Raw genomic sequence first — 21651 nt, 5'->3', positions numbered from 1 at the left:
TTTTTCTTTCCTCTTCCTTTTTGGAAACGATGGTAACTCACCTGGAGGTGGAGCCCACTTTCACTGCTTCAAACACACACACACACACACATCTGAACCTCTGGGACCAAACCTCTCTACGTTGACCCAGCTGACCGTTCTGGAGCTGGCGTCTTTCTCCTCACATGTTTCTGGTGATACTTTAAAAAAAAAAAGAAACGTGTTAACCCTTTCTTATCCGCAAGAAATCTGGTGCACAACTTCAGCATGAGGCCGTGAATATTTTGAGATATGAGCCACATCAGAACACACAAGTAGATCATATATTTTAGTTAAAGAGATATGACGCCAATTCACAATTTGGCTGCCAAAAAGTGGCCTCTAGCTTCTTCAGCATCTCTCCCTTTCTGGAAATAGTCACGGCCCCAAACTCTACAAGTGTACCAGATTTCATCCTTGTCTGCAAATGTATTTTGGAGTATCATCCTGGACTTGTACGACTTCTGAAGGCAACAAAATGAGGCTCAGTCATCAAATTCACAGACGACTCTCCTCCTTTTTACTCCCTCCCCTCTTGTCTACAGATTAACTTCAGGTGTAAACCGTCCTTCAGGGAGTCGGGCTCCAGGAACATCCGAGAGGTGAGTTTGGAACCATTGTTTATCTTAGAAAAGATGTTCAGAAACGTAGCTTTTAAATGCACTTTCAAATGTGTGTGTTCAGCCTGTCGTTGTGCGTCATCACTGGGTGCATCGGAGGCGGCAGGAAGGAAAATGCAAACAATGTGGGAAGGTGAGTTTCAGGAAGTTTTCAACCTTTCCAGTTAAAACATTTCAGTATCTCATGTTTACATAAAAATTTAACTTCTCTGTGTCTCTCCTTTGCAGGGTTTCCAGCAGAAGTTCGCCTTCCACAGCAAAGAGATCGTGGCCATCAGCTGCTCGTGGTGCAAACAGGCCGTGAGTGCAACATTTCAAAATCCTGACACGTCACTTTGACTGCAAAGACTCACAAGAAGTGAATTTTTTTTTATGCATCCTCTCAATCTGCAGTACCACAACAAGGTGTCCTGCTTCATGCTGCAGCAGATTGAAGAGCCATGTCCAATAGGAGCTCACGCTGCGCTCATAGTCCCGCCCACATGGATTATACGGGTGCGACGACATCAGGTAACATCAGCGTTTGATGTCTCACTTTTTACTTCACCTTCATGACGTTTCTCCTCTCATGAAATCATCCTGTCTTCTTCCGTGTCTCTCTCAGTCGTCGATGAAGTCGAGCAAGAAGAAGAAGAGGACGTCGTTCAAGAGGAAAAGCAGCAAGAAAGGAGCAGAGGTCAGTGCTGCGCCTCATCCTGAGACCTGCAGGAGAGATCACATCTCTCAGTCCAACAAATGTTTGAGAGTCTCCTCACAGGAGATTCAGTAGCTCAGTCTTTCACGATAACGTCTGAATTTATACCTCTCCTCAGAGGAACACAGGATATATAGTGAAGTATTCAAATAGTAGAGTGTGTTTTTTATGATGAATGACGGCATGAAAAGTGGTTTTATTGACTTTTACTGCAGCAGCATATGCATATTGATAAGCTGTGAAGTATTCCTCCTCTCTCAGGACGGCAAACGGATAAATGAGACTCATTTAAAACGGGTGCACAAGTTTTTAGAGCTGCAAGGACATTTAACTTATCCTCCAAAGATTGAGCTTCTTAGGGAGTTCCTTTGTGCTGATTTGTTTCTGCAGATGAAGATGTTGCAGCTTGCAAAACGTTGTATCTTTCTTTCTCTGATAGGAGGGGCGAATGTGGAAACCGTTTATCATCCGACCGATCCCGTCCCCCCTCATGAAACCTCTGCTGGTGTTTGTCAACCCGAAGAGTGGAGGGAACCAGGTACAGAACAAACTAAGTCATGCACAAGAACACACACTTTTGAACTGATGTGCATGAAAGTGTTTCTAGACTTCTAATGTGTGTCTTTGTCTGCAGGGCACAAAGATCCTGCAGTCTTTCATGTGGTATCTGAACCCAAGACAGGTGTTTGATCTCAGCCAGGGAGGACCAACTGAGGGGTGTGTGTCTCTTTTTCTCTCTCTAACACAAATGTGTTCCTGTAATCTCTGATCCTAAACACGTGTTAATGTTGCAGCCTGGAGCTTTACCGTAAAGTCCACAACCTGAGGATCCTCGCCTGTGGAGGAGACGGCACTGTGAGTTGAATCACACACACACACACACACACACACACACACACACACACACACACTAATAAAGATGGATGGGTGAAGTGGACTCTAAAAAACTTCCTTTGCTTTGTCTCTGTGACTCACTTCTTCTTCTTCTTCTTCTTCTCTGTCGAACCAGGTGGGCTGGATCCTGTCTTGTCTGGATGACCTCGGATTAAACCCTCAACCTCCCGTTGCTGTGTTACCCCTGGGGACAGGGAATGACCTCGCCAGGACTCTTAACTGGGGAGGGGTGGGTACAAACACGGACAGACATGCACGACTAAACTGTGCTGGAGGATACAGATACCTGAGTTAGCTCCTCCTGAAAATAAACAGCTGAATCTGAACGTGTGCGTCTGTTTCAGGGCTACACAGACGAGCCTCTGTCTAAGATCTTGTCCCACGTTGAGGATGGAACTGTTGTGCAGCTGGACAGATGGAACCTACAGGTTGAATCGAACCAAAATGCAGGGGCAGAACCGGACGAGCAACAAACTGATAAGGTAAAAGCAGAGTCGCAACCCCCTCAGATTGCATGGAAACTGATTAGACTGAATCATAAACCCAAAGTGACTCTTGCTTTTTATATATGTGTGTCTCTCTCGTGTGTGTCTCTCCCTCAGCTTCCTCTGGATGTTTTCAACAATTACTTCAGTCTTGGATTTGACGCTCACGTGACTCTGGAGTTCCACGAGTCAAGAGGTACGACCGTACTGATATTCCATTATTTGTTTACTTCTCTCATGTGTGTTTGAAATTTGTAAAGAGGATATTTTCTCTGATATAAGCAGATAATTCATGTTTGATTTATATTATATTTTTCGTTTCAGAGGCGAACCCAGAGAAGTTCAACAGCCGTTTCAGGAATAAGATGTTCTACGCTGGGGTGAGTGACCCTCCACGTTAAAGCTTAGTTTGTGATGTTTCCTTGTCTGATAAGAGGGACGGGTATTTAAGGCAAAGCATGTCAAGGTATAACTAGAAGCCGAATAAAGCAGTGTCAGCCTCTGGTGTAGCATCAGCTTTGTGCTCAAACTGAAGAAATCAGAGCTGAAGAGCAGGCTGTAGATCCCTTTGAGTGGTAAACGTGACTGTAGGTGAGTGCAGGTGAGTGCAGGTGAGTGTGTTGTGTAGAGGTGTCGAGGTGTGGGATGAGACAAAGCAGTAACTTTGCAGTGAGGGAGGTTGTTGTTGATGTTGTTTTTCTGGAACATCCTGTGTCTGAATCCGACAGAGACAGCAGGGAGCTAACTTCATCCTGCTGCGGGGTTCATGATGTGCTCCTCTGAGGAAACTTACCTGTGTGTGTATGTGTTTGTGTGTGTGTGTGTGTGTGTGTGTGTGTGTGTGTGTGTGTGTACAGACAGCGTTCTCAGATTTCCTGATGGGAAGCTCCAAAGACCTGTCGAAGCACATCAAAGTGGTGGTGAGTATCTGTCAGTCAGACAGTTTGTCGTATGTGAGAAAACTCTCTTTCTCTGTCTCACCCTCTTCCCCTCTCTCTCTCTCTCTCTCTCTCTCTCTCTCTCTCTCTCTCTCTCTCTCTCTCTCTCTCTCTCTCTCTCTCTCTCTCTCTCTTTCTGCAGTGTGACGGCACAGATTTGACCTCAAAGGTTCAGGACTTGAAGCTGCAGTGTTTGGTCTTCCTCAACATCCCAAGGTGATTATTAAAACAAACTGCAACACTAAAACATTTGACGTTGAATCGTGCATTCTTTGATCCGTTATCTTCTCCGCCTGAAGGTCGAACTCCCAAAACAAACTTCCTTAATGATAATCAAGAACAAACACATAAGTGTTAAGTAAGTGTCCACTAAGTCCTGCAGCTCTCTGCAGTCTGCTCTTGTTTTGCATCAGATTGAGGTGATGAGCTGTCGGCATCTCCACTCGCGCTGTGAGCTCTCATCCTGACAACACCGAACTGTATCCACGTAATATGATGAGCTGGATGGAGAAGAGTGGGCCTTACTATTTTAGTTAGGAGTTGAAAAGCAGCTGAACAATAAATAAAGCGCTCAGTCGTGCAGGATGTCACAGCTCTTATGTGCCAAGGTGGAGCCTCAGACTGATTTAACCTCTGATTACTATAATTATAGTAATGCCAAAGTAATATTAACATACTTTATGCACAGATATGTTAGTTTTAGCTCATTTAAAGGTGGAAGGTGGTTTTAATCACTGAAAAGTTAACTCTTACTGCGCAGGGATGTAAGCGTCAGAGTTAGTGAATCAGCTGTTATGTGCATGAGGATGATTTGAAGAGAAAAGGGCCTGTTGTGCTCCAAACTAATGCAACATGGCTCATATAAATATATGCAAACACTGCTGCACAGAGACGCTGTTTAGTCTGCAGCACACTTTAACCCTTTGTGCATGCTTTGGAGATTTTATGATGTCTTTTTGACACATTTGCACACGTTTAGGGGTTGCAAAATCTGCACAATCCTTCAAAGAATCTGGCCTTGAGTATATTTAAAGAGGTGGCATAAAATGAAATGCACAAAAGAGACTTTAACGCCTATTTCCTTTAGTCCCTGTGTCTCCAAAGTTTCTGGATGATCTGCTAACAAAGTGTTAAAAAGGTTTGCGTGTGTTGTTTTCTGACCAGCATGAAAGAGGAAAACTTCTCATAAGCAGTTTGAAACGGTCATGAATTAAACACATCCAATAAAACACGTTGAATCACTCTGAATGTTTTCCTCCGCAGCTGGGAGCTCACGCCGGTTATGACACAGAAGAAATAAGGCCCCAATGTGGCGGGATTGTTTTTTAATCTTGTTTATTGTTGTTGGTAAATCACCGAACGCGGTGTCAGAGTGCTAATGTGTAATAAACTCCGTCCCCGAGCAGAGCGGGCCTCGTCATCACCGCTGTGCTTTTAAATCCCCGCTGACACTGAGGAGGAGTTAATTGCGGAGCGTGCGCGGGGTCTGAAGATGTAGAGGGCTCGTCCTGAAATCAGTCATGAGAGTTTTAATCAAATCAGGATGATGATGATGATGAGGACGAGTGTTTGTGCTGCTCCTCGTGAGGTCTGGAGTGTTGTGTTTGCTTCAGGTAATGAAGTAAAGTTTGAGTTTTGTGGAGGATGCTTTCAAAGACTAACGAACTAACGAACAGCATGTTGTAGAAACAGAGTCTCAACTTGTGTGTGTTTGCAGGTATTGTGCAGGCACCACGCCTTGGGGGAATCCTGGAGAACATCACGACTTTGAACCGCAGCGGCACGATGACGGGTACATCGAGGTCATCGGATTCACGATGACGTCACTGGTACGCAGCTCACTGAGACTTAATCCTGCTGCACAGTTTTTACAGTGTTTCGGCTTTCGATGACTCAGAGGTGTGAAAAGTTCAACCGGCTTCAAGCAGCAGCCGAGATGAAGTCAATCCAGGGAAATGTATTTGTAAAGCACATTAAAAAGAGTGTGAGAGGCTCCGTACTTCTTCCACGTCCTCCTAAAGCAATCTCCTGGAGCATTTCCAAAACTTTGTGCTCCTTTTTTTTAATAATTTGAATATTTTTGTATTCATAAACAGGAAAAAAAAAGTATTCTCTGGCTCCATCCTCGAGTCAAATCTCAGGGAAACACATATTTTAATGTCCGCTGGGCGTAAAGCGTGTTCGTCCAGATGGTTTGAAAATGTTTGAGTAGAATAAATGATTCATAATTCGGCGAAAACAGATGCCGAGCTCTTAAACGTTGAGATGATTCATGCGGCTTCAACCAGACCAAACACTTTAAAACAACCATCATGAGTTATAACGCCACAGATCTTTAGAAAAAGCTCTCCCCCATCTGTCAGGGAATACGGCACCACCAAGGACGAGTGTTGAAGAAAGCCGGAGCTGCAATTATGATGGATTAATGTGTGAAAATGTGTGTGTGCAGGCTACTCTCCAGGTCGGAGGTCACGGCGAGAGGTTGAACCAGTGCAGAGAGGTCACCCTCACCACCACCAAACCTCTCCCAGTGCAGGTAAACACACCTCTACCTGTACTGCACATTTGTAGGCAGGGTCTAGATTTTAAGCATGTGAAGTGTTTTGCATTTGTAGTCCAGAGGAACGAAGCCTCTGTGTGACTTACTGTTCACAGTGAAACTGAGACTCACCACAGACAGAGGAACGGGCACTCTTTGCATGTGACTGATCTGTTGTATTCGTTTCAGGTGGATGGAGAACCGTGCAGACTCGCTCCCTCTGTCATCCACATCAGCCTCAGGAACCAGGCCAACATGGTGCAGAAAACCAAACGACGGACGTCTCTGCCTCACCTGAACGAGTACGTTACACACTCACACACACACATTACACCCCAGCAGGGTGAAATAATTTAGACTCTGAATAATTCATTTGTTTAATAACGTCTGGTTTTTGTGTCGCAGTCAGCAGCCGGTCCCGGAGCGGCTGAGGATCAGGGTCAGCAGGATCAGCATGACGGACTACGAGGCTCTGCACTACGACAAGGACAAACTTCGGCAAGCATGTAAGCACACACACACTGTTCAACTCTACTCAGACTGTGTGAGCTTGTTATTGAGTCGTGTATTTACTTGTCCTGCAAAGTCCAAACTTTTCTGGAGGAAGATCTGGCTCAGCCAATCTCCTCCAGCTCTGAAGGAAACTGCAGGACTTGGATGGACCTGCAGCAGATGAAGACGTGACTCTTTCTTCATGTTTCTCTGTAAAGAGGATTCGGTTATATCAAGTTGTATTTCCATCTCGCTGTGTCCTCCCTGTCAGTTTTATTTCTGGTGTTTCTTGGAGGAGTTTATCAGGTCAGAGAGCTGCCGTCTGTGTTCCTTTATGACGGCTGCGTCCTCGGGCTGAAGCAGGGAACGCGATCGCTTGTCTGCGAAAAGGTTGGATCGTCAACGTGAAGGTCAACGCGCTCGTTTTCAGCTGTCTCTGCACTCCTCAAACGCTGTGTGTGTTCACGGCAAACACACACACACACACACACACACAGTTACATCACTCCTGTTTCAGGGAGAGAGAAGGAAACTCCTCTCGAATGCACTCGTTAGGAACAATATTCTCTGAGCTGGCTCTGCAGAACACATGATTTACTTCATGTTCACACTTTGACCACAGGGGGGCGCTGTTCCCTTTATAATCCAGCCAACAACAAGCTTTATTATACTGTAAATTATTAATGTAAGTGTAAATATGTATACGTTTACATATTCAGCTGTAATTGACTTTAATAATTCATGATCACTTTCTTTTCTATTTAATCCCAAAGTGTTTTATTGGCTTTAGATGTTTTCATTATTTTCACATCTCCTTCTTTGTTCTCCCGGTCCTGAAGTTTGACTTGTTTTCTCATTATGCAAATCAATCACCCTCTCAACGTGTGGATGTGTCACTCTCGGGGAGATGGTGGAAATATGATTCATACCCCGAGACTCAGCGGTTATATCATCTCATCGCCCGTCTCTCTCTCTCTCTGTAGCTCTGTGTTGGGTCCGGAACATGCCGAGAATAAAAAGATGGCTTTACACTGATTTGGATATTCCTTTCATAGCTGCAGAGATAACATCTGCAGAGTTTCTGCAGAGAATTATTCAAGAGAATCATCAAAGAGACTTTAAGCAGGGCAGTGAAAGCTCGGATCAGGAGACAAAGATGTCGGTCAGATTAAGATGATTGTTGTTTATCACTCAGTCAGGTGCTAAATTAATCTACTGACCAGAATAATCCAAAAGAAAGAGGGTCTTATTGAACCCATTAAATGACTTAACCTGTAGTTTTTGGCACTGAAGGGTCAGGACTACAGAGACTATCTTGGAAGAGATCCACTCGGTACCCTTGTATTCCACCGAATCCGTGTCCAATCCGTCTCTGATCCGTCACAGCACCGGATCTGATTTCTGTTCTAGTCAATGTGTTAACTTCCACTGGATCCACTCCGTTGTGTTCCGGCTCCGTCTCTGGTCTCCGTCCCAAATTGGTATCTAAAGACATCTCTAGAGGGTACCTGGAGACAGTGTGTGTCAAAGGGTACATTGAGACAGCATGTGTCAAAGGGTACATTGAGACAGCGTGTGTCAAAGGGTACCTTGAGACAGCGTGTGTCAAAGGGTAGCTCCAAACAACTCACACTTAAGATAACCCTGAAATTGACAACATAGGTACCTTCAAACAGATGTTCGATACCCTTTAGTCCCATGAAACTGAATCTAAAGGATACCCTGAAACGTCCTTCACATGGTACCTTAAAACAGACGCCAATGATGCTTGAGATGACAAACTTGAGAGTTTAAGTAATTAAAGGAGAGAGACGTTGTGATTGTTTTTTGTGTTGGTAGAGATTTCTAACAGAGAGACGTTAATCATCATGTGATCGTTAAAGTCGTCGAGTGTTCAGGAGAAACACTGTAACATAAACAAACAGAATCATGGAAGAGATAAATTAAGTGCACATGGCCTCTGTGGGTATTGGCGTTTGTGTGCATGTCATCCACACACACACAAACACACACACACAGAGTAAAATAATGGGTCTCTGAGGACACTTACGAAGACGCCGCCTGGATTCTTGTTACAACTCCTCGCTTGTTTACTTCATCCTCCCCATTGAGGTGTTTAGCATCAATGGAAGGTGTGTGTTTGGTGTGTGTCTGTGTGTGTGGGTTCAGGAGCTCTTTGCCCGGTTTAGCGGCTCCTCCAGCATTAAGCCGTGTGATGTTCAGCCAGCTCTGTTGTTGTCAGGATGCAGCGGGCGGCAGGGTAGCAGTTTTTATTGTCTCAACAACATATATCTGCTTATTGATGACACGCCAGCTCACTCACCCGGGCTCATTTATTTAAAATAAAGACGCCGGTGCCAACGTTATCTTGGCTCTGAGTTTCTCAGTATTGATCTGATACTTGGAGGATGCATCATCTCTGTTGGATGTTTCCTGACACACACACACACACACACGCTCTGCTATCTCTGGTTTCTTTGTGTTTGACTGTACAGCACTTATACACCTGATTTCATTGAGCCATCTTCCACATGGCCTTGTCTTGTCTGTTGAAAGATGTCTCCTGCATAATAGATTTCATGTTCTTTTGTTCCCAGTGAAAGAGAGCGCTCATTGTTACGTGCAGAGGGTTGGCAGTGGAGATGTCTTTGTAAGACGTGTTGGCACAATGTGGATGATTTCTACCTTTTTCCTGGAGTTGCTTCTTGCTCGTCGTTTGCAATCTCATCTCATCAGAAACACAAAAAGCTTGTTCTAATGAAGCTCCAAGACTCACTCTTAGCTCTGACAAAATGTAGCTTTACGAGGAGGAAGATAAACAGCAAGTCAACCTCCTGAGTGAAAGGTTCATCAGGCTCTTACAGCTGAGACACAGCATGCTCTCTCCTCTGATCGCTTGATCATATGGAAGCTGCTGTGCACCAATCAGGCTCCTTTTAAAGCTGTGGCTGCACAGGTGTGTGATGAAAGAGAGGATGTGACGGCAAACACAACAAACATTGTATCATTCTCATTAAAGCCACAGGAGTTGTTCGTCTACCTCTGCCTCACTCAGGTTGTTTTTTAAAACCCCCGTGACATGATGTGTCTCTCCCTGCAGCCTGGTTTCTGTGCTCTGAAACGCTCCATCATGCAGGTTTGGACGTGTTGCTAGATGACCTGGACCTTAAACCTGCAGTATTCCTGCAGGGGAGTCGTCTGTGAGTGTATTAGAGATTTCAAAGAGTTGTAGGATAATTGTCTTGTTCCTCTGTCTCCTCAGCTATCCCTCTGGGCCTGATCGTGGTTCCTGGTGACAGCGACTTAGAGACCTGCAGAGAGCACATCCAGCGTCTGCAAGAGGTAAGACAAAGGAGGGGTAGAGTCCCCTTATTCATGTTTTCTTTTTCCCAACTATTACAGCCACGCCTAATTAATCAGATGCAGATCTTGAAAGTGTCTTATTCCAGACATCAGGTTGCGTGTTTGTTATTGTGCAGCCGGCTCGCCACATTTTCTCTTGCTTTGAACACAAACACGGACGCTCTCCTCTGTCCCCTCTGTGCTCCCGTCTCCCTCTTCTGTAGGACTTCTGCTCTGTCCATCCTCCCTTCAGATGCTTGGGCCTGCAGGTTGGTAGTTGAACGCCGGAGTTTGAGGTGTTGTTTTTTGGCTCAGTGGGTGTGCAGAGGTCTCTGAAGGTTCTGTTTCTGTGTTTGTGGGCATGGCTTTGACTCGGTTGCACGTGCAGCGCGTTGTGTTTGTGGCGTTTTTTGTTGTTGCTGTGGAGCCGTTGTCGTCGTGTGGCTTTTGTGGCGCGTTGTTGTGATTCAAAGAAGCATTGAAGGTTTCAAATCTGGTGCATTCTGTGAGATTTGGTGTTCAGCAGGAGTGAAAACTGTCCGAGGTTCAGTCTTCTTCTTATTTGTAAGTCCTCCTCAGGTTAGCCAAGAAAAGTTTCTGCAGGAAAATCTTGCACACATCTCAAAAGTTCCTGCAAACTTGACCAAAGTTCCTCAGAGCATGAAGAGTCTCAGTGTACCATTATGGTGAATTAGAGAAAGAAGAGGCAAGCAGAGTGTTCCAGAAGGAGATGAAGACTTCATCCGAGTCTCGTTAACTCGTTAAAATTTCTTATTCCAAGAAATCAATTAATGAACCTCGGGAGGAAAACTCTCAGTCCGAATGCAGCGGCCAGTCGTGAAAGGTTAAACCTGGAGTCGAAATGTTCCTCCAATATTACATATCCTCTAGCGCACACACACACACACACACAAATACACACACACACACACACACACACACACACACACACACACACACACACACACACACACACACACACACGGTACATCAACCATTCTAAACAAACAGACACCCACACACATAAACAGAACGGATTCTGGACTCCAGGGGTTACAAAAGTACAGAATGTGGCCAGCAGTGCATTACACAACACACACAGGAACACTCTCACACAGAAACACACACACACACACACACACACACATATGCAGAGAAACACAAATAAAATCAGGTTTAGAAAATATCCTCTGAGTCATCACAGATTCCAGTGAAGGCATCCTGACTTTTAGTCATTGTGAAAACAGAAGCAGAGAGACACGGAGACGAGGAGAGAGGAGGAGGAATTATCATGTTTTTAAAGACTTTCATTTCAACTCATTATTCTGCAGCAGATAAAAACTTAAAGACTGGTTAGCATCCACTCAGACCGTACAACAACAAGTCTGGTTTCAGGGTTTAAAGACGACGAGAAGATAAGTTGAAAAGAACAAATATAAGAGCTTTATTTTGTCTCTAATTCAGGCCTCGACTTATAAAGATAGAAACAAAAACGTGGCAGCAAACTTGAAGCTCTTTGTAAATTGTACAGATATATTAACTGGGGGCAAACTTGTATGGATTCACAATTGTGGTCAAAGTTTTAAAGACTTCTAAACTTCTAAATTGTCCCAAAATGGGTTTCTAAAGACATCTCTAGAGGGTACCTCAAGACAGTGTGTGCCAAAGGGTACCTCAAAACAACATACACTTAAGATAACCCTCAAATTAACAACATAGGAAGCTTAAAACCATGAAATGAAATGTAAAGGATTTCTAAATGATGATCCAGATTACAAACTTGAGACTTTAAGTAACGTGAGATAAAGGAGATAGACGTGGTGACTCTTCAAACACGGCTGTTACATCAATGAGTCAAATCATCTGAACATTTAGAGACCTAAACAGAGTTATCCTCAAACCACACGCCCTGTATTATCTCAGTTATTAGTTTCAGACTCTCGGGTGACTAAAGTGAGAATCGTTACTTTGAGAAACTTTCCAATAACGCAGAAACCAGACGGTTAAAAGTTCCCCTGATGACACGGAGAATAAAAGTGTCTCAAACTTTAATTTTGAGTTTGGTTTCTCCTATTTTAAACAAACAAGATCTCCTGACTTCAGCCCAACACACTCTTTAAACCGGAGTCTGAATTCTTCTTCACGCCAAGGTTACAGAGTTCTCTCCTTCGTCGTGAACGTTTATCTCGCCTTGAAAAAATGCTAAGTTTTCAGAGGGAAAAACTTCCATCAAGTTTTAAAAGCATGCAAACTTCTCCTCCGTGTGAGCCCTGGAGGAAATTTTAAAACAGCAACAAGAAAAAGAAAGAAAACTTGAAGCATCCGTCAGCGGTGTAACGCGACAGAATCCTCCTCTCCTCCATTATCAATAATTCTCCACCCGGCTCCAGCAGAAGAAGAAGGAGCTCCGGGCCTTTGTCTGCTGTGTCAGATGTTAAATATCACATGCAGCTCCATCCATTATGCTCCTCTCATGTTGAACACTCCTTATTAACATCTCCATAATGCAGGCCTGTGTGTGAGAGGCCAAAAAGACATTAATTAAAGCGATAAATCAAGCCGGCCGAGGTTCAGGTTACACGTCTGAACGCGTGTATATCAGACTCTGCCAGCTGGGAGAGCTTAACGCTGCTGTGTTCCTGACAACAGAAGAACTCTTAACATGTAAAGGTGTTCAAATCAGGTGGAAACATTAATGAGAAATACCAAATAAGAATGTGTGAACTCCTGCACACAGTTTGAGTTCATCTCTGACTCCTCGTGTCTAAAAGTCATCCAGAAGAACCTCAAGTATTTCTTCCAGGCGAGATTTTCAGTGTCAGGGTCATGAAGGTCACACTTCCCCTACACCTTTTCTTTAAATCACAACACTGTGTTCCATCTTTTGTCTTTAATCTACAGGATTTAACTTCTGTAATATGAAAAATGCACCAGTCTGAGAAAAGAAATGTTCTTTCTCTTTCTACTTTCAAAGAAAACAACCTTCACTTCACTTTCCTCTGCCCCTGAGCCTTTTGAATCCCGCTCTATTGACTGAAGAAAGCAGAATCACCTGCTCCTCTCCTCTGTGTTTTTTTTAACACTGAGATGTTTCTGTGCAGGGCACAGGTTGCAGAAATAAAAATCAGATTAGACTTGAATGTTAACAAGGCAACTTAGAATAAGTTCCTGCACAGATCTGTGGTCGATTTTCACTCCTCCATTTTTGAAATAACCCCAAAACAAGTCAGGATCTTGCCAGGAGCATGTTGTTCGGCATGTGACGCTCACCAGCCTGGCAGGCAGGTAGAGTAGTGGGTGTTTTTAAAGGTCCAGGCAGCAGAAAATAAAAGGTTTCAGCCCTCTGGAGCTCTCTACTGATCTGTTTCTGCGCGGTGTCTTCGCTCCGTGTTGCTTTTTGAAAGTGTAGACGACTATGGAGGAAGAAAACGCAAACACAGAGAAACTAAAGATGCTCCATGAAGCTGCACCATCTTCTTCCATAACACCCGTTAAACGTTGTGTCCTGCTGCCTCAGACTCCACCTCATCCGACGGGACACCTTCACGCTGTGGTTTCCAGGAGTGCATGTGTGAAAGGAGCTTCCTGTATGTGACCTTTTTATTTGTTTGGTGTGAGTGTGAAGTCCAAACGGCGTCCATGTTTCGTTTTTGTGCTCCTGCAGCAGATAACTAGTAGATTATTGTATTTGTGTTCGTTCAAGGTGATTCCCCGGCTCATTATCTTGTTGGATCTCAAAGGATAGATCAATTTCTCAGTGATAAAAATTTCGACTTTTGTTTTTCAGTGCTGCTTTATTTAATTTCAGGGTTAATTAAGAAGTCTCTTTGAGGTCCAGATCTCCTCAGGAGAGGCCTGAGAACAAAACAATCAAAGGAGAGAGAAGAAGCGCAGCAGGGTTCTGATGTTTGAAGTCCTCTTACTGTTTTATTCAGGAGAACGTTAACGTTCAATAAGGACACTTTTCACAGTTTTGTTCTGTCACTGAGTCTGCAGAGGAGAGAAGATCAGACGGAGAACCTCAGAGAGTTTGTTACTTCTGAAAGGGAGTCGCTTTAACTCTTGTTTGACTGACACTCTCTTTTGTTTTTGGATTTATAATGCGACATACCAAGGAAATTAATTTAAAGACTGTCACTGCATAAAGTGAAGATATTACATTTACATCACAGACTTAAAGCTTTAATTTGTCACTTTAGCTTTAGTTTATTGAGACACTGAAACACACAGACGTCCTCTTTGTCTTGTGTGAGCTTCATTTAGATTTAATTGTCCTTATCAGTCTGAAAGGTAGAGAGAACCATGGTGCATGAGCCTGCTTATGTCTGAAGGAGACCTTAAAGATAGTTCATCTGTCTGTAGAGAGTCTCACCTTCACTGTAAACAGTGCGCTCCACACAGAGGCTTCACTCTGGCTTCCTTCAGCCGTATGAACCTGCAACAGAAACTGATGATGCAGATTAGTCAAAAGCACCTCCAAGACTAAAATCCAGACCCTCAAGATCAGTGCCCACCTAAATAATTGTGCCTGTTTCAGCTTAACTGCTTCAGCATGTTTTGACTGAAACATTTGTGGCGGCTAATTCATAAAACCCTCTTGTTGGTTGTTATAATGAGAAGGAAGTAGGAGCCCGTGTTAGTTTGTTGCTGCATGAGTTGGAGGACCTGTTTTTATTCGACAGAAACCTCATGTGAAGGAGTTCAGGATTTCAGCCGGTGTGGAAGCGATGTAGGCAGCTCAGATCAAATGGAAGTCAGCAAACTCACCTCGAGGTCGTTGAATACATTTCCACACCTACACTCCTCTCTCATGGGGAACCTGGATTTTTCCTTCGCCGTGTTTCTTTCGTTCAGGGACCCTGAAACAGAACTTAAGTAAGAACCTACTCGTAAAGGGAGCATAATTAGCAGTATCCTGCTCTAAATTGTCAGTACAAATCAAGACCGAGCGCGTTGAGAAGTCCCACAACATCCAAGAAGAAAACAAGCTCACCTGCTCGCTGCTCCTGTGACTCACTCTCAGGGGTCGGCTCTTTGCTTCTTCTTTTTTTTTCCTCCTGTCTGTTTCTTTTCTTTCCTTCCTCTCGGTAGCCGGGGGGATTTTGCTGTTGGGATGCCGCACTGTCATGCTCTGTCACCTTGACATGTGCAGTTAAGGGGATGAGGTTTGTGCTTTTTTTAAAAAAAGAAAGTAGGCCGATACAACTGGAGCTGTGTTTGCAGAGAAAGGAGCTCTGCAGTTTATTATGATTTACTGGAAGAATCGTAACCAACCTTTAAGTCAAACATTGATGCTTGTCATTTAGCTACTTAACCCTCCCGTAGTGAATCATCAGACTGTGTTGTGGAAACAGAAATAAAGAGGATGCATTCAACAGGCTGCCGTCTGATGATGATGCATACCTTACTACCTACTTAATTGTTTACACTCACATTATAACCTCTCTAAATGTGCCAGAAACATAAATGCTGTCACTTCTAAGATCAGTATACCCCCCAGAGTAGCGCCAATTATCTGTTTCTGGGGGGTCTCAGCTTCACTGTTAATAGTAAGTTGCACAGAGGCGTCAATTCCTGGTTCTTACACATCCCTGCGCCTTCAGCCTGCAGATTTAAAAAGCAGAATCTGTGATCAGAGAGAAGCTGAGTGCATCCTCACCTTTACCTGATCCAGTATTTAAAGGTGCATTCTCCAGTATCCCCACGTCAGGACCGAATTAAAACCTCTTGGTGTTGTGATTTGATGCACTCATCATCCGACGCACACGCACACTCTGTGCCGTAACCTCGTGCAGTTAAAGCGGGTTCACAGAGTTCACCTGTCCCAAGGTAAACACATGCACAAACAATGATATCTGCAGCTCAGACATCTTTCATCCTCCATCCATCAGGATGATACGCTGCTCGGTTATTGGATCTGAGGAGAAGTTTTTCAGACCTGGGGATCTTTGCTGACACACTTTCAGAGAACTCAAACATCATGGCGTACAGCGTATCTGCCCTTGACACTGACGGGGAGTCTGAGAAATACAGCTGCATCTTAATTTTGTTTGATAAAAGTGGAAATGTAGCTGCACGTCTTTGTGTTTGTGAGGACTCTGGAAGCTTGATTTTTATCGGGAGCTGGAGGCTGAAGATGTTCCCTTTTAATCGTTGTAATTCAAATTATTGTGCACCAAAAACTTCAATTTATAAGAATATGGATTATGTCTGGAAATCCCAAGAGAACTCTGAACTGTGTGATCAGTTATATCATAAACTTTAGGTGTTGTGTTTCAAAGTTTAGGATCACATTTTGCAGGTTTGGATTATAAGACTTTCAAAAAGAAAGTTTGCTCATCTTGTTCTCCTTACAGACTGATGTAGTTTTCAGAATATATTTAAAAACATGCATAAAACTTTGTCTTTATTAGACTGTCTGTTTTCTCCCACTCAGTCCCAAACTGCAGCAGCAGTGAGCTTCATCAGTCAGCAGAGAGCTGCACATCAAACGACTCTCATATCACCCGAACGCCACACAACGCAAAGTCTGACAACAAGTCGCTATAAGTGATCTAACCTATATATAAAAACAGGAGGATGCTGTTAAAAATAAGCGGCAGAGCTGTGTGTGTGTGTGTCGCTCCTGAAGGAGAGGAGGAGGAGGAGCTCAGGTACAGGAGAACAGAACGTGGAGTTTCAGCTCATGTGCCGATTTTGATGCATGCATATTTATGGTTGTGCAGCTGTGCACATTGCAGGTTGGTTGCAGCCACTTGTACCTCAAACATCATGTAGGTATGACAAACCTTGTTATTAGTCTATAAGATGCATTGATGCCTCAGAACATTTGCCATCCTTTCACCAAACCCGTCCGCAGACTGAGTCTTGGTGCGACAGACTTCTCCATGCACAAGGAATCTTTTAGGAAAGTCATATCCCTCTGACATTTTGTTCAAAGAGATAAAGCTGTTATCTTTGAACACGTCTTTGAAACATCTGACGCCTTTTCTGTGACACTCCTGAAAAGTTTATTCCCGTCCGGACAGGATGAAAAAGACAGATGGACTCAAAGGAGACATGTGTCTGCTGGTAAAGGTCCTCACTCTCAGTGTGTGTGTTTTGGAAAGCAGCTGATTGAACGTCTTTTTTCTGTCGTATGAAATCTTTAAAGCTTCGTTGAGTCATGTGGTAACTTATATCTAGAAGTTAGAGGATTGCATTAAGCATATGATGTGTGGACATGTTGGTGTGATAGTGTGAAGCCTCAGCGTTTGTAGTTTTTAATCACATTTTTTAGTGGTGGGGGGCTGGATGGATGCAGGCCGAAATAATCCTCCGCTACTATTCCCTCCATTATTAGAAAAAGAAAGCTACATCTCGCAGCTTACACCTGCAGCAACGGATAAGCTGCACTTCCAGCCTGTTTGATAAATAACACACATAACTCCAGGCGCAGAATGAATCAGAAACACGCCTCGGAGGCTCTGGAATCGGACCGAAACAGAGAGCGAACTCAGGGAACTTTCTGTGTAAGGAGAAGAGGAGTGAATGGAGGAGAGGCAGAGAGAAGAAAAGAAGGTGAGGAAGAGAAGAGTCAGACGAGTTCAGCTTTTTGATTCCACGTTTGTAGGTTTTTGCTGTGAAAGCCTACGGGCGATTTTACTCAGCCTGAGACTGCCGCTGAGCCCGACAGCAGGATGAGATAAGGAGAGACAAACGCAGAGACGGAGAGTAGGAGAGGTGTTTACTTCAGCCGGCGTTTCTGTCACAGTCTGCATGAAAGGTTCACACTCTGAAGAGAAAATGACTTTGCTTTCTTTAGCTTGTTTCTCCTCCTGTCACATCCATCGCAGGGAGATGATTTACATTCACTCACTTCTGGAGAAGATGTGTTTTTTTGCATTGAAGCTGCAAAAACAGCTTTGATTTTCCATCAATTTGACCGGCTTTATGCTTAAAAAATCGTATGTTCTCTCTGAGGTTGATTTCAGTCACCGTGCAAAGCTTTTTACTCAGCATGAAACCCCTGATGGAGACTGTTTGACCTGAGAGTCCGCAGGCTTCCATTCAGGTTCCCTCTGCATCAGGTCACTTCACTCACAGCTGTGCAGGGATCCTGATGAGTCAGGACCGGGTTTATTGTCCTATTTGTGCACAAAAAGAAGGACTTTGACTCTGTTTTGTTTGCTGAATATACACACACACATGTACTCGCAGGATTTTGTAAAAGTGAATTAATTAATGAGGCATGATTCTCACCCAGAGGCAATCCAAGGTGCTTCACAGGGCACGCAGAAGAAGCAAATATTAAAGAAAAAAACATCTGAATAAAGCAGAAAAAGCAAGTACGAGTAATAAAGAGAACAAAGAGACAAAAGAATACTTTGTAAAAACAATAAAGCAAACAAATTCTGTGAAAAGTTCATCGCCTGGGTAGAAAGTGAACTCAAACAACAGCTGAAAATGAAACTCTTCTTTAAAAATGATGCACAGCTCACTGGAGGACTGTCTTTAATGTAAGATAAGGGTGTTTTAACCCTATACAAAGATAGTTAAAGGTTTGTATATTATTATTTCTGCAGAACATCAGTGTGGGAGCTCCAAATGTTGTGTCTTCTTTTGGATGCTGTGATACTGACAATTGTTTAGATGGGTTTTAGTTTATTAAAATGCCTTTATTTACATTACAGGAGAGTTGCATTTTATTAAATTGATTTATATTACTTTTTATTGAAGCAATGACCCTTGCACAAGAGGAAATAAGCACGGCATATCCATTCTTTTTGCAAGGAAATGTATTAAATGCATCATTAAGCACAACCAATTTATTTTTTTAACAGCCTAATGTTATATTCTGAGCCACCATTGATTAAAGAAAAAATAACTGAGATTAAAAAAATACTTAATGAAAAAGGTAATATATGCAGTAAGATTACGTGGCTAGAAATTACATTAAAACCCTTTTTTATTATTTTTTATTTAATAAATGAATTATTTTCTAGTGATTCCTCTTTAAAAATCTGAAAATAACTCCTCTATTAAGTACTACATATATTATATACTTTTTTAAATTGAAAAAAATGTGAAATTGCCTTACATAACCATAAAGAAACATCGATCTGTCTCTTATTTTTTATTATTTATAGCTAATTCAGGAGAAATAATTATCTTCTCTACGTATTGACGTCACTGCGACGAAAGTGCTGGTCGTGCGATCTGATTGGTGGACTCCTGATTGGCAAACTCATTCCACCTGGTGGCGACCAAAACAAACTTTTCTGGAGCCGTTTGTTGTCTCGGAGCGTCTAAAGGTGTAATTTATGTCAGAAAATACTTTTTAAGTTCGAGTTTTAACCGTGGAAATGGACCGAAGTACTGTTGTTGTCATAAAACGATGCAAACGGATGCAAAACGTCCAAAACCGAACCCGGAAGTTGTTAACGTAGCGGAGGAGCCACGAGCTGCAACACTGCTGTAAGTTAGCATCGTTAGCTCTCTTTGATTTGTTATTGTTTTGGTTTGTTGTTTAGTTATTTACATAACTTATACTTAAAGGTAATTGTGGTGGATATAAGTTATTAAACAAACAGGCTGAGTGAGACTAGCTCTAATGTTATTGTTATGCAGGTTGCATCAACAGCACCTGTTGTAATCAACACAGAAGGATGCACAGGTGTTTACAAACACATTACTTCAACTAATATCAGCCTAAAACATAATTTGAATGTACTGTTAATAAATATTTTATGAAACTTTACAAATTTTAGATTGTCAAAAAATAATTTAAAGCTAAATGATAATTTTAAAAGGCAGAGCACAAACATTTTTAAAAGCAAACTCAAGACCAACCTTTTTAGTCTTGCTTTTAACTTAGTTTAATTCTTGTGACAGTTTTATTTATTTATTTATTAATTTATTATCTAGTTCAAATTTTGGTCACTTTTATTCTATTTTAAGTATAGCATCATATTTTCTTTTAATGGTTTCATACTATAGTGTTGTATTATCTTAGAAATCTATTTTATTTTGGTGAGTTTAATTTCCTGTGTTGAGTTTTAACATCTTATTTTACCTCAAGTGTTTCCTCATTAAGATATCATGAGAGTTCAGCAACATCTTTTTTATTTATTTATTTTATTTGTGTTGTTTTTATGACTATTGTTGCATATATTGTGTTCTTAACCTTCAGGGCTGGGGTGGGATCTTTTTCTTAATTTATTCTATTTTAAGTTTTATTGTATGAAAAGCGCTTTATAAATAAAGTCTGATTGATTAATAGGAACAATATTTCTAACTGAAAGTCTATAGTGTGTTCAGGAAACATACATAAATAATATTATGTGAGTTTTCTGGTTAATATCACAATCTAATCACTTTTTCTGACCTTTTTAAGTTCTGATTGTCTCATAATTTTACATTATTATAAAGAAATAATCCACTGTTCCAAAATAAACTGAACTGAACTAACAAACTAGCAAATAAACAAATACATTCTGTGTTTAAATGTTGTATTTTTCAATCATTTGATACAAAAAAGGAAAGTCATGTCCAAGCAATAATTAGATCATGAAAAGATTGTGGGGAGCAAATGAGTACAGGATGAGAACTTCACTGTTTCACTCTGAAATCTCTGACAGCAGGACATTCTGTGGTTAATCTGTGTCCAGACTGCTGTCTTCACAGGATCAGAGGAGTCAGGCCGCGCTGCACGGGGGCCAGCAGTTCACACACGGAGATGGAAACAGTTTAGATCTGTGTTAACAAAGAAGCAGATTTGAAACCAGAGCTGCAGCAGGGAGGCAACACAACCTCGGCTATATGGTGTCTCGTGTTTGATCTCGTTGAACGTCTCGCTGCTGCGTTAGGAGCTAATTGGAGGACGGATGAAAAGATGTGTGAGTGAAAAAAACCACGAAGTAATGAGGCGAGAGGAGAGGACGAGAAGAAGTTATATGCACCTTCAAATCCAAGGATGTTTAAGGACGTGGACGACTTTCCAGATTGAAGCTCAATCTGCTCTTTTTTTTAATGAATCATTGTTTGCAAAAGTCTGAATCATGGCAATAAATAAGAAGTTATTTCATGTAAACGAGCACACTTCTTTTTCACATGTTGATGTGCGTGAACGAGCAACTTCACTTCAGGGTCAGATGTGCGTTGTAATCTCTGCACACTTTGTCCTTAACCTGCAGTCTTTCAAAACCAAAGAACACAAACCCTCCGCTCTGTCTGTCCATTTATTTCTCTCCTTACTTCTTACAGTTTTTCAGTGTTTCTCTTCTTCCTCCTCCTCCCTGGTTTCTGACTCTCCTCTCTGTTTGTGTTTCAGGAGGAAGCAGCCAAACCAAAGATTGTGTCCTCGCAGAGATTATCTCCTAAGTGGTGTTTCCTCGACTGTGAGTACACCACCTCTCTCCGCAGCTCATCCTCCCACATGTTTTAAGTCAATATTTGAACAATCGCTGAATAGATTTTAATAATTATTGAACAGTATTTTGGCTCTAAATGCCCATCCCTAATACGTCCGACTTATTCTTTCTGCACAATTGATCTCTAGTTTGACATTAACCGAAGATCCAGGATATGCGCTAAGGTCAGGTCAGGTCAGTCTAAAAACAAAAGAAGGGTCAATCAATTGATGCAGACA

The 21651-nt window shown here is 42.4% G+C and overlaps 1 protein-coding gene across 6 annotated transcripts in view; it reads left to right on the top strand.

Moving 5' to 3' along the window:
• dgkza (diacylglycerol kinase, zeta a) overlaps positions 1–21651 on the top strand; it is a 66657-nt gene that overhangs the window by 29026 nt on the left and 15980 nt on the right. For all 6 annotated transcript variants that reach the window (XM_034677451.1, XM_034677449.1, XM_034677450.1 and 3 more), the window contains 20 exons: positions 564–620; positions 703–771; positions 867–938; positions 1032–1148; positions 1243–1314; positions 1772–1870; positions 1967–2049; positions 2127–2187; positions 2342–2455; positions 2571–2708; positions 2829–2907; positions 3036–3091; positions 3569–3631; positions 3792–3865; positions 5367–5478; positions 6099–6185; positions 6378–6490; positions 6594–6694; positions 9943–10022; positions 21334–21400. In XM_034677451.1, coding sequence (XP_034533342.1) covers positions 564–620; positions 703–771; positions 867–938; positions 1032–1148; positions 1243–1314; positions 1772–1870; positions 1967–2049; positions 2127–2187; positions 2342–2455; positions 2571–2708; positions 2829–2907; positions 3036–3091; positions 3569–3631; positions 3792–3865; positions 5367–5478; positions 6099–6185; positions 6378–6490; positions 6594–6694; positions 9943–10022; positions 21334–21400 — 1714 coding nt within the window. The remainder of the gene's footprint in view (positions 1–563; positions 621–702; positions 772–866; positions 939–1031; positions 1149–1242; positions 1315–1771; positions 1871–1966; positions 2050–2126; positions 2188–2341; positions 2456–2570; positions 2709–2828; positions 2908–3035; positions 3092–3568; positions 3632–3791; positions 3866–5366; positions 5479–6098; positions 6186–6377; positions 6491–6593; positions 6695–9942; positions 10023–21333; positions 21401–21651) is intronic.

Source organism: Notolabrus celidotus, chromosome 24, assembly GCF_009762535.1.
Source record: "Notolabrus celidotus isolate fNotCel1 chromosome 24, fNotCel1.pri, whole genome shotgun sequence".
In the NCBI taxonomy this organism is placed as follows: domain Eukaryota; kingdom Metazoa; phylum Chordata; class Actinopteri; order Labriformes; family Labridae; genus Notolabrus; species Notolabrus celidotus.
This window is presented reverse-complemented; position numbering and strand designations above follow the sequence as displayed.